The 12,958-nt window shown below is 44.4% G+C and overlaps 1 protein-coding gene across 1 annotated transcript in view; it reads left to right on the top strand.

The window, feature by feature from the left end:
* The window catches only part of ITPR2 (inositol 1,4,5-trisphosphate receptor type 2), a 366,766-nt gene that overhangs the window by 190,420 nt on the left and 163,388 nt on the right, over positions 1-12,958 (top strand). Inside the window, exons 33-34 of the mRNA XM_050967887.1 lie at positions 1,558-1,686; positions 2,315-2,435. Of these exons, the coding sequence (XP_050823844.1) occupies positions 1,558-1,686; positions 2,315-2,435 (250 nt within the window). The remainder of the gene's footprint in view (positions 1-1,557; positions 1,687-2,314; positions 2,436-12,958) is intronic.

Raw genomic sequence — 12,958 nt, 5'->3', positions numbered from 1 at the left:
TACTGCTCTGGAGTCACCTAGAGTGGAGCACCCATTGGGATGCTGCTTGAAGAAGTAACTCACCTTGTGCAGTAAAGAGAGTTCTTGAAGATGTGTCCTGCTGTGGGTGCTCCATGACCCACCCTCGTCCCCTCTACTTCTGAGTTCTTATCATGGATTCTGCAATAGAGAAGGAACTGAGGAGAGTTCGCTTGCACAATGCTGGTTAGCCTTGTGGCAGAGCACAAGAGAGAGACAGCACATGTGCAGACTGAACAGATGCTGCTACCAAAGTTCTCTGATCAGTAATAATAGGATGCAATCACATCTGCAGTGGAGCACCCATAGGGGGACACATTTTGAAGAATTATTGTTACTGCACAAGGTAAGTGACTTGTTCATCTCCCAGCAATGACTGGTGCTGTTTGAAGTCTTCATAAACTTCCTTTAAACACGTCAGAGTTTCTGGCTTATAAGGTTCATGTGCCGCTACAGTACTGCATAATCAGAAGGATGGATGGCCTGACCCGGAATACAGGTCTTTATGCTCTTTCTGGCCCTGCCAATGAGTTTTTTTCTGTGAGAGTGAGCAAATCACTTACTCTCTCTGTTCTTCAGTTCCCTAGCTATCAAATCTCCTCTCCCATAAAAAAAATCCTCAATTTTTTTACCATAATAAATGTATGCAGCATAAAATGATGGATGTTGTCTTCTAGGATGCTGTAAAGAAGTTGAATCATTCCACATTCTTTTACAGCCCATTAATTGGCCTTAAGAAGTATTTCAGCTCAGCGCCAACCCTCTCCCAATGTCGTCCTCTCCTCTCTTCTCCTTCTTCCTTCCCTTTTGCACATGTTTTACACTTAACACCATGACATGATGAATCTACCATGTAGCTCACCTGGCAGAGTGGGTGGGTCTTTGACTGTTTTTGCAGTTTTGTTCCTACGGAGGCTGCTGCTGGCAGAACAGATGGGATTTTGCTTTTGTTATGTCTGTGCTTGCTTTCTACTTGTCCTTTTTTGTTTGCTTATTTGGTTTTGGTTTTTAAAACTCTTCCTTTGAAGGAGCTCCATCTTTCCCATCTGGCTGTAATAATTTGAAACCAGCTCCAAATTCAGCACCACTGATCTTTCTCACTCTTCTAATATAGTAGGTTTATCTTTCCATCTCTCTCTAAAGTCCCTTCCAACCCACCTGGAGGAATGATCCTTTTTCCTCCTGAGTCTGTCTAGATATGTAAGATGGCATATGATGTCTGGGCCTACAGGAATGACCAGTGTTATCCAACAAACTCCTTTGTTTCATGGTGAGGGAAAGAGTAGCCAACTCAACTAGAGGATCTAGTTCAGGAAAGGTAGGGATCAGGAGGGAGTGGAGCTCCCAGGAACAAAGATAATTAAACAGAATACAACTTGACCACAAGGTAGGTATCTTGATTTTATATGTTTTTAATATAAAAATTAACATTTTTGAAAAAGGATTAAATATTAATACTGTGTGTGCATGTGTGTTTATCTTTTAAAATGTTAAAAGATCACAGGTAAACAAAAACTAATATTTTCCTTTTCATTGTAGGTTTGCAACACAACTACAGACCGGAAACATGCAGACACATCTTTGGAGAAGTATGTCACTGAACCAGTAATGAACATTGTGAGTGGCTTCTTCAGTTCTCCATTTTCAGATAACAGCACCAGCCTCCAGGTAAGAACAAGGGAGACTGCAACAAATATGTAATTCAGATCATTAATGAGTCTTCTTCCACTCGCTGGAGGGGAGTGCTGCAACTTTCTTTCCTTCTTTATTTCCTCTCCCACTCCTCATGATTCGCACTAGCAGTGTAATCCCTCTTGTAAATATGCCCTTGACAAATTGTACTCCTGATGACCCTGATCCAGCAAAGGACTCTTTTTCCACAGAGCTTCACATCTGGCTTTTGTGATTTCATTGGGCCTTTGCATGACTATCTCTTTGCAAGATCGGGGAACTTTTGTTTGTGCTTCTAATAGAGGAAATCTTTGTGGCCCAAGTTAGAAAGTTTCCCACATGTTTGGGACCCGAGAAATCTCCCCATTTTTTTTCTGCAGTATGCTATTTTGTTTAATATCAGTGGGAATTTTGATTGATTAAGGATTGCATGGTTTGACACTCTATAAGAATGCTAAACTGGTTTATTTTGCATCCTGTACTGAAGAGTGACGATGATTTAATTGAGTTCTAATTTGAGTATAGAGGCTAAAAGTCATGCATGTAATTTATGTGGCGCATAACTTAGGGTAATTGTAAGGATGATTTTCAGTCTAAAATTAGCTGTTTACCTTTTTGTTTTCAGACACATCAGCCAGTTTTTATCCAACTGCTTCAGTCTGCTTTTAGAATTTACAACTGTACCTGGCCGAACCCTGCACAGAAAGCCTCAGTGGAGTCGTGTATCAAAACTTTGGCCGAAGTGGGTATGTGCCAAATTTTTATTTAATTATTCTTTACTGTGTTTTAAATAAGCCTGAGTTGGGATCCATTATTTTTTGGGTTGTAGCATCCTGGAAATCAAGGCACTGATACTAGAAAATTGTGTTATAATTTCATAAGAACAGCCATACTGGGTCAGACCACAGATCCATCTACCTAGTATCCTGTCTTCTGACAGTGACCAATGCCAGGTGCTACAGAGGGAATGAACAGAATAGGTAATCATCAAGTGATCCATCCTCTGTTGCCCATTCCCAGCTTCTGGCAAACAGAGGCTGAGGATACCATCCCTGCCCATCTTGGCTAATAGCTATTGATGCACCTATCCTCCATGAATTTCACAATGTAGGTCTCAGAAGCTCTGACTTTCAAGTCTCATTTCTTCCCTCACTTATATCCCATTTGAATCTGTCCCATTCAATGGGGTTGTTCAGGTGAACGGTGGTGTTCAGTGATGTAAATGAAAGTAGAATCGGACTCCAAGCAGGTGGTATTCATCTACGCTCTGGGCTAGCGCAACCCATTAGGCAACCTAGGCGGTTGCCTAGGGCGCTAACATATGGGGGCCGGCGACCATGGTGGCCAGGTCTTCAGCCACCCCGGTCGTTGGTGGTAGGACCTTCTGCCACCTATGTCGGGGCGGCATTTTGGGGGTGGGACCTTCTGCCGCCTCTGTTGGGGGCCGCATTTCAGGGGCACCAAAAAAGCTGGCGGTGCTCCTGTCTACGCTAATACAATATGACATCATCTTCTCATATAGAAATGATCTTAAAATGTGTCAGATCATAGGCATTCATGATCATTAAGGCCCTACCAAATTCATGGCCATGAAAAATGCATCATGGATTGTCTCCCCACTTGGCAAAATTTGGTCTTTTTTGTGCTTTTATCCTCTACCATACAGATTTCATGGGGGAGACCAGCATTTCTTAAATTTGGGGGTCCTGACCCAAAAGGGAGTTGCAGAAGGCTCACAAGGTTATTTTAAGGGGGTAGCAGTATTGCCACCCCTTACTTCTGCGCTGCCTTCAGAGCTGGGTGGCTGGAGAGCGGCGGCTGTTAGCCAGGCATCTAGCTCTGAAGGCAGCGCCCCACCAGCAGCATAGAAGTAAGGGTGGCAATACTGTACCATGCCACCTTTACTTCTGCACTGCTGCTGACAGCGACTCTGCCTTCAGAGCTTGGCTCCCAGCCAGCAGCCGGCCCTCTCCACCTGCCTAGCTCTGAAGGCAGCGCCACCACCAGGAGCAACGCAGAAGTAAGGGTAACAGTACTGCAAACCCCACGCCCTACAATAACCTTGAGACCTTCCCACAACTCCTTTTTGGGTCAGGACCCCTACAATTACAACACTGTGAAATTTCAGATTTAAGTAGCTTAAATTGTGAAATTTATGATTTTTAAAACCTAATGACAGTGAAATTGACCAAAATGGACGTGAATTTGGTAGAGCCCTATTAATCATTGTAGACTCCATTCTGTGGTAAGGCACAGCCCGTAGTAGTAGATGATGTATAGCTGTATCATCCTTGGAAACATCCCAGGGAAGGAATTGTGGACCAATCAACCAACATTCCCTCCTTTGTTCCCTTTTGCTCCTGGGAGACGTTAAGTTATTCCTCGCTTGACTCTCATGCTAGCTCAGTTGTTCTGGCCAGTGAGTTGAAATCAAACCCTGAATTTCCCTGACCACTCTTTACTCTCCTGCTCAGGGAAAGGAATAAGCAGGTGCCCTTACTTACCCTTTCACAATCCTGGTCCAGGTAGCCTGCCTAAAGGTGTACAGTGGATCCTTACTGCTCTGCCTGTACACATACTCCAAATCAGAATTTGGTCCTTAAGTCAATTACATAATTTAGTAGTACTGAGGTAGAATTCATTAAGGGCTAGAGTATTCAACCCTTACTCGCTTTGAAACCAATGGGACTACTTGTGTGAATAAATGCTCACCCGCAAAAGTATCCCCAGTCTAGCCCCAAACAAGTAAATGCTCCAGAAAAAAAAACTATTAAATAATTAATCCGTAACAACTAGAAATTTTAAAAGGGTTTAAAATATCATGTCTGTGTCAAAGGAGAAGACTTTAAATTTTCTTCTGTAGGAGTTTAATCCTAAAGAAGAACTTTCACAGATATTTAGCTAACATTGGCAAGGTTCAGTTTTAGGATTCAATTTCCACAAAAACATTATTTTAAAATCTTTTACTTTGTCGCCGAAAAGATGATTTGATGGAGATATTTTCTAAAAATGAGCCATTTTGATTGACATTTTCCAAACTCTCTCTATTTTGAAATCTGTTCAGCCAAAGCAAGCCCAATCAGTGTTGTTATTCTAACCCCATTTTGTGGCACTACACACTTTGAGTAGTTTTGAAAGCAGCTAGACAACTTGGGGACACATGAATAAGAAGGGAAGGGAGGGACAGAATCATGATGTTAGAAGCTTGATAGATATAGTTGTTTTAATTTTTTTTTTTAAGTTATGGTAAATAACCCCACCACTCTAAGATGGTCTCTTGGACATTTGCTGCATCTGTAACATTGCAACAACTGACTCTCTAAATTTAGATTTCAGATTTATTTTACAGTACTTTCATTTAATGCTTTTGCCAAAGCATCTCATTAACATTTTGTGTGAATTAGTCTAGCAGTTTAGCAGTGTACAATTTTTATTTGTTGTGCAAACTGGTTTAATTATGGATCCATCTGTCAGGAGAACTTAAAAAGTTGAATATTTTCTTTGTTCCTTATATCGCTGATTTTACAGCTTCAAGTAAAGGACCCAGTCCTACAAACCCTTAACTCATATGACTAATGCTCACTCCTGGCAATAGCCATTCTCTGCTCCCCTTCTGCACTCCTGGTATAGGCCATCAGAAGATTACTACCTTTGGGAACTAGGAGCAAACAGGGAAGGAATTAGGGGGCTGAAGGATTTTTGTGTCATGATGTCCCCTCGTGGATTAGTGTTACCAGTTGTTCAGATCTGTACCTACAGTCAAAATCCAGCCTGCTTAAGTCAGTGTGCCACTTCATATCTACATAAAAGATTTAGTGTTCTCTTGTCTGTGGCTCTCTTTTTTGTTTTTTCCGGGAAGGCTTATGTTCTGCAAGTAGCAGATGTGAAGTTGACCTTGAGTTTTCTTCATATTGGTGGATTTTTTCCATATCTTGTGGAGTTCCTACATTCCTCTATTGTACTGTAATCTATTGTATTCCGTTTTCTCATATATATCTTGTATTGCATGGAGATATTTAAAATAACCTGTTAGATTGTGCTGTTCTAAACTGTAAATCCAATAAAACAGAGGGCCAGATTTGAGCTAACCCTTGCATTGGTACATGAGGGAGAGGAGAATGGTTCAAAGAACCTCCCTCATACTTTGGCTTCTCACACATGTGCTGACTGCATCTAAAGCCCTTGAAAACCTTCAAGGGCAATGGATGCTCAAGGCTAGCTTCACCCAAAGGGATGGGGAAGAGATGAAGCCATGGCTCCTACTACTACTGTGGAGTGGTGCTGGGCTGCCACCGAGGAGCCTCACACTGTATCCTTCTTAGGGGCTTCCTTAAGCATAATCCCTCCTGCAGCTCCTACTAGGGCAGGGAATCTCCATACTACCTTCTACTTAGGGCAGGGGTCAGCAACCTGCAGCTCCAGAGCTTCCTGTGGCTCTTTGGTTGCCCCCCTTGCAGGCAACCGTTTTTAGGGGGTGTGAGGTACGAGCTCTGGCTGGGAGGCGCTTACCACAGGTGGCTCCTGGCCGGCAGCACTGCAGGGCTCTGGCCCCATGCCACTCCTGGAAGAGGCTGGCTGCTGGCAGGTCTGTGTGTGTCCTGTGGCGGGGGAAAGGGAGCAGCAGGTCTCCATGTGCTGCCAGTGCCTGCAAGCACCACCCCCACACCTCCCATAGGCCAGGAACTGGCCAATGGGAGCTGTGATGATGGTTCTGGGGGCAGCATGCGGAGCCGCCCCCCTGCCAGGGGAACACAGAAACATGCCCAGCAGCCAGCCGCTTCTGGGAGCAGCATGGGGCCAGGTCAGGCAGGCAGCCTGCCTGAGCACTGCTGTACCACTGGGCTGGAGCTGCCTGTGGTAAGCGCCTTCCAGCCAGAGCCAGCACCTAGCACTCCCTCACACATCCCAACCGCCTACCCCAGGTCAGAACCCCCTCCTGCACCCAAACTCCTTTCCAGACCCCCCACCTCCTCCTGCATCCAAATCCTGAGCCCTAGGCTGGAATCCCCTCCTGTTTATAGTCATATTCAAATGGCAAAAGTCGCATTAAAAGTATTGGTGAGTAGTAATAACTTTAATATGTTCAATCATTATTCGTTGATAAGTTCCAACTCTACAAGTAGCTTTTGCGTGTGGCTTTGATGTGGCTCTCACAATAGTTTGGTCAAAGACAAAACAAAAAAAGGCTCTTCTTCTTTGAAAGCTTACCAACCCCTGACTGAGGGCCATGTGTCAGGGCCATAGTCTGGCGATGATGTGCCAATTTCCCAATCTGCAGGGACATAGTATTTGGGGTTTTAAAATATGCATGAAAGCATTTGTTGTTGTTGTTGTTGTTGTTTGTTGTTATCTTGCTGTATTTGCACACCTAAAAGATAGTGATGGATGAGGAGGAGTTCTGATGAGGAGTAAACAAGTGAAAGCAAAGGTGGGGAAAAATTAGAGCTTTCCGCTAATAGCTCTGTATATACATTTAGCTAAGATTTAAACCTGGTGTTGTGTGCAGAGTTTGAGTCTGATTCTAAGCTAACTGAAGCTCACACTGCCAAATTGAAAGCTGTAGATTTGCATGAGGGTAGCTGAAGACAGAACTTGGCCTGTTGGAGAAGGACTAGCTGTGTAAGTAAGGGAAACTAAGTGAGCCAAATTCTGCCTTTATATAATTGCTATACGATCCTGTTGAAGACAGTGCAGCAAATCCTACATACTTTACTCATGTATATAGTCCCATTGACATCAAGTACCCATGTAAGTTAAGGATTTGGCCCACTGGGGTTGCACAGGGTCACTGCACTATTTAGCTAAGTATAGCCAGATTTTTCAACTGCTCAGCACCCACAATTGAAGCCAAATATTCAGAAGAACTCAGCATTTACTTAGGCACCTTCATAATATTTGGTACTCAGAAGTGTCCATTGTGGTGCTTATTTTGTTGCCTAGATAGGAGCTTGAACTCTTTAGGAAAATCCTGCCCCCAGATGCAGTTGTTGAGCATGTTTGAAAATCTGATCCCTAGTGATAATGTATGTTGTACTCCTTTTCCTGTATGCTGCTCCATCAAGCACAAAATTTTGCTGCATGTCCACATGAAGAGATAAGATAAAGATTTCTTTGTTAATACAGATAGCCGTACCAGGCTTGACTTTAGGCTAGATATGTGAGCACTCTCCTATCTTTTTTTTTTTTTTTTTTTTTTAATTGAGTGTTTGACTGTTTCAATGTCAGGACCTTCATGTTTCACAGGATGGTTTTTCTGAAAATTCTGAAAAGATTTTGCCTATTTCAGACCAAAGGTGTATTGGGCGGATTTATAGCAGGGACCAGAAGTTTTTGCTGGAAAATAAATGTAGTGTAGTGTTGAATGAACAAACATAATTTTTATTTATTTCCTTTTGTGGTAGCCCTGGGTTCGGAAATGTATTGTAGCAGATACAAAGATCATGCACAGAGTTTCCAGGATATCAAAGATCCATGTGATAATACACTTTTAAAAGCCCTGTTTCAGAGTAAGTTTTAAGAAATGTACATTCTGCTCAGTGCTGGCAGGTGGATGTAAGTATTGCCTTAAGAGTTTAAGATAGTTACATCTGTCATCTTATGAGCCTTGCGGGAATGTATCTGATCTTCTAGGGTAACAAAAGGCAAGGTGCAAAAGCTAATTTCTTATTGCACTGAGACTTCAACTCCTCTTGACTACCAGGGAAAAACTTCATGAGAGTTTCAGGCTTCACTTACTACTTTTTGTCTCCAGCCAGATTTACCTGCCTTCAGTTCAGAAAGGAGCTGTAAGGACTTATCTCCTTTTGCAGACCTTCCTCAGGCTCTACCCTTCTCATCACTGATACTTGGTGTGTGCTCCTTAATGCTACCTGTCTTTAGCCATTTGTCCATATTTCACTGTTATGTACAGTTATAATGCAACATATACAACCAAAACCCACCTAAGTTTTGAGGTCAGTTAGACTGGACAGTTGCTGGGCAACTGAACCTGTTCTGCACAGTGACTGGAGGTGAGGGCTCTGTGTATCTGTGTTCTCATTGGCACATCTTGAAGTAAATTAACTACTTTAATTTATATAACAAATTCCTTCACAGTTTTAAAGCTTCATCCGAGTAGACTATTATGGGTATGCATACCACAGTTTGGGAACACTTGCCCTAAAAAATCTGCAGGGCTTGAGGCCAGTCCTGACTTTGCACCAAAAAAACCAAACCAAACAAAAAATCTTGTGAAATATCCAGTTTTCCATGGGGTAACATTGCAAGATGTCACCCATCCTCATCCCAGTGGGACTGGGGAGTAGGCAACCACTTTCTGGTTACTGTTTTCTCATGTTCCACAATCCAGACGTGTGCCGATTTACTCAGGTAAAGAAAAGCATGTCAGGGTAATAGAGCCCAATCCTGCTCCCATTGAACTTAATGGCAAAACCCACATTGATTCAATGGTGTGGGATCAGACTCTTAATTTCCAAGCTAAACAATGTTCCAGGGTCCCTTTCAAATAGCCGGCATTGTTGCTGTTAAGTAATGACTGTTAGTGCATCATACTCCAGCACATGTTTTCTCTGCTGCTACAAGATCAAGGAACTGCAATATATTGAATTACATTCTGGCTAAACCTGAATATATTATCCCCATTTTCTATAAAGTATCTATTAGTTCTGTATTTCTCCACCCGCAAGGAATCAAAGATATTGGCTCTAGAGGCTTTTTATACAGCAATTTTACATTGCACACAGGATGTCTGCTAATCTATTTATAAAGGTCTTTGTTATGGCTTTTTATTGTAAAGGTTTTACTTATGCCATATTCCTTGTATGCATTTTGTCTGCATCTCAGACAGAGAACGTTGTGTAAGGACCTTTCAGTAGCAGGAACATGACTTTACCATTAACATCGTGACTGAAATGAATGGGATTACTCACACAAGTAAGCAGTGGCAGGATCAGTCCCTACATTTTGTTACTTCACAATAGCAAAGGTCAAACAAATCTTTTGGTCTGTTTCTTTAGGACTTCCAAGCCAAGCGATGTCAGTCATTACCAACTCAGATTCTAGAACAGGGGTCGGCAACCTTTCAGAAGTGGTGTGCCGAGTCTTCATTTATTCACTCTAATTTAAGGTTTCGCATGCCAGTAATACATTTTAACGTTTTTAGAAGGTCTCTCTCTATAAGTCTATAAACTATTGCTGTGTGTAAAGTAAACACATTTTTAAAAATGTTTAAGAAGTTTCATTTAAAATTAAATTAAAATGCAGATCTTGTGAGTTTAGTGCAGTGGTTCTTAACCTGGGGTTCACGCATCCCCTGGGGCAGGGCCGGTGCAAGAATATTTTGCACCCTAGGCGAAACTTCCACCTTGCACGCCTGCTCTCCCCCTCCCCCCACCCCTGCACATTAGTTAATTGTGGGGCAAATCCCAAGGAGCCTTTATAGACCCCAGGGGCCAGCCATGCCCAGGGGCTGCTTCCCAAACCAGGTTCCCTCCTCTCCACCCCAATGGCCCCTACCCCGAGTCCACTCACTGGCTTTGCCGGGCTTGGGCCACTGCAGCAGCTCGGCGGGGAGGAGCTGCCTTCTGTAGGCATCAGAGAGCCAGAGCATCTCACTTGCAGCAGCAGCAGCAGCAGGCCCCAGCCATGGTGGAGCCGGCATGGTGCAGGGGGACAGCTGCCCTGCAAAGATGGCAGTGCCGCTAGCGGGGAGCAGCCGTGACCCTCCCTCCTCTCCTGCCCAGGCTGCAGCCCGGCGCCCACCTAGGGTTACCATATTTCAACAATCGAAAAGAGGGGAGAGCCCTGCCCTAGCCCTGTGCCCATCCACTCCCTCCCACTTCCCACCCCAACTGCCCCCATCAGAACCCCCCCCTTGTCCCTTGGCTCCCCCTCCTGGGAACCCTGCCCCTAACTGCCCCCCAGAACCCCACCCCCTACCTAAGCCTCTCTGTTCCTTGTCCCCTGACTTCCCCCTCCTGAGACTCCCCCCCCCCCCCAGCTTCCCCCCAGGACCCTACCCCTTACCTGTCTCCTGACTGCCCCAACCCTTAACCACCCCCCCTCACCTCCAGACAGACCTCCGGGGACTCCCACACCCCATCCAACCACTCCCTGCCCCCTGAAAGGACCCCCAGAACTCCTGGCCCATCGAACCCTCCCCCTGCTCCCTGACTGCCACCTGGGACTCCCCTTACCGTGCCCATGCTGGTCAGACGCTGGCTCCATGTGGAGGCAAAACTCCACGTGGAGTGCTGGCAGCGGGAGAGTGGGGGTGCGGGAGGGGCAGCGGCGGCAGCTCACACTTCTGGAAGCAGCAGAACCCGAGTGCGGTGAGCGGGTGGGTGGGGGGCTCCTGTAGCGGATGCATGTGGGCGGCGGTCCTTGTGCACCCCCCGGCTCCTCCCTCACTGTGCTTGGGCTCTGCAGCTCCCGGGAATGTGAGCCACTGCTGCCGCCCCTCCCACAGCAGGCTCAGGGCCCCGAGCCCCGGCAGCTCACACTCCCAGGAGCCGCAGAACCCAAACGCGGTGAGGGGGGAACCAGGGGGCGCGCCTGCTGCTGGTCTGGGGTTCCGGCCGCCGGCCCTGCTCAGCCTCCTGTCAGCTGAGTGAACGGAACCCCAGGTTGGCAGATGCTGAGTGGGGCTGGCAGCCAGAACCCCAGACCGGCAGCCTTGTGCCAGGCAAAATGGCTCGCGTGCCACCTTTGGCACGCGTGCCGTAGGTTGCCAACCTCTGTTCTAGGACAATAGGTGGTAAGATGCTGTATGAGAGAAACAAAAAGAATTCCAATTCCCATCTTATTGGAGCAGTGGATGCTAATTATAAGAATTCTATTTCAGCTCAAAGCTATGCCACTATAATGGTATATAGAATCTGGGGAAAACCTGTAAGGTTTGCATACATGTGCTGTAAGGTGTTTTCCTTCTACCATAAAAAGTTACAAATAGGGAACATTAAACTTGGAATCTCGGCTCAATATTATTGTCTCTTTTTTGAAATGATTATTTGTGTGTTAATACCCATACAGATGGACTGTCCTAAAATAATTCCTTCACCTCAGCAGACTTCATTTTACTTCCCACTTTAGTTTTTCACAAAATGGAAAAGGAAGAAAACTCATCTTCCATTTTCATTTTTTTTTTAGTTCAAACTAAATGATTATAATATTGTTACATTTCTGACAGCAGGGAGAATACACTTCAGACAAAGCACATATTTTTATTCTATTTTAACTGTTTGTGTTTCCCTAATTGCAAGAAAAATTCAATGATGATCTTTTTGTGGAATGATAAATATTTTAACTTAAGTTTTCAGCTGGAAAAAAAATATATGTGCTGCCAATGAAAGGTACCAGATTGGCAGCCTTGTGCCTTGTCTACACAAAGCTTTTATTTCCTGTAAGACTTCCTACCATTGCTACCATCAATGTCTTTCCAACCAGATTTATTTATTAAGCAGTCAGTAAATGATTAAGGAGCTGGCAGGACTGATTTATGAAGCGAGATTAATTGAACTAAATATGTATTGCTCAGTTAAGTGGCAACAGGGCTGGGTGGGTGAAAACAGTAGCTGTCTGTTTACACGCTGTAGGTACTGGTAATGAGGGAGCGGGATTGTTTAGGGTGGTACAAGGGGGCATAATCACTGTAAAAGATAATGGGATAAAAACCTCCTAACAGTGAGAGTTTTTAGTCTGAGGAATAATCTTCCTAGGGAAGTCAATGGTGAAAGCACCGTCCATGGAAATTCTGAAAATTAAATTGGACGTAGACGTAGGCAAGATGGCGGATCAATCCTTCACCAGCCGGAGAATGGAATAGATGTCCTACTGTAATAGGCCCGGTCTAATTCCAATTTCTGTGGTTCTGTGAAAGAACCTACATGTACATATTATTTTTCAAAAATAGACACTCGGCTTCCAGGCCAGGTTTAGCCCTGTTGCTAGTGAGTACAGAGTGTTGTTTTGACTTCAAAAACAAGGAGTCCAGTGGCACCTTAAAGACTAGTAGATTTATTTGGGCAAAAGCTTTCGTGGGTAAAAAACCCCTCACTTTGCCTACCTGCACATGGGACCTGAATTTAGCTATTGCTTATAGTGAATGTAATGCGCACTCTTTATTTTGGGTCTCATTCTGCCTATATACCCAAGCAATTTGCGCATTGAAGAGAGCAGAGAAACTGATGCATTGAGTTCACAAGAAACCATTCCAGAATTTTTACATATTGGCCTAGCTAAATGCATTGTCAGCATCACTTTTTTCAGCTGG

Source organism: Gopherus flavomarginatus, chromosome 1 (genome assembly GCF_025201925.1).
Source record: "Gopherus flavomarginatus isolate rGopFla2 chromosome 1, rGopFla2.mat.asm, whole genome shotgun sequence".
Classification (NCBI taxonomy): Eukaryota; Metazoa; Chordata; order Testudines; family Testudinidae; genus Gopherus; species Gopherus flavomarginatus.
Note: the sequence above shows the minus strand (reverse complement) of the source record. Positions and strands in the feature narration are given on the sequence as shown.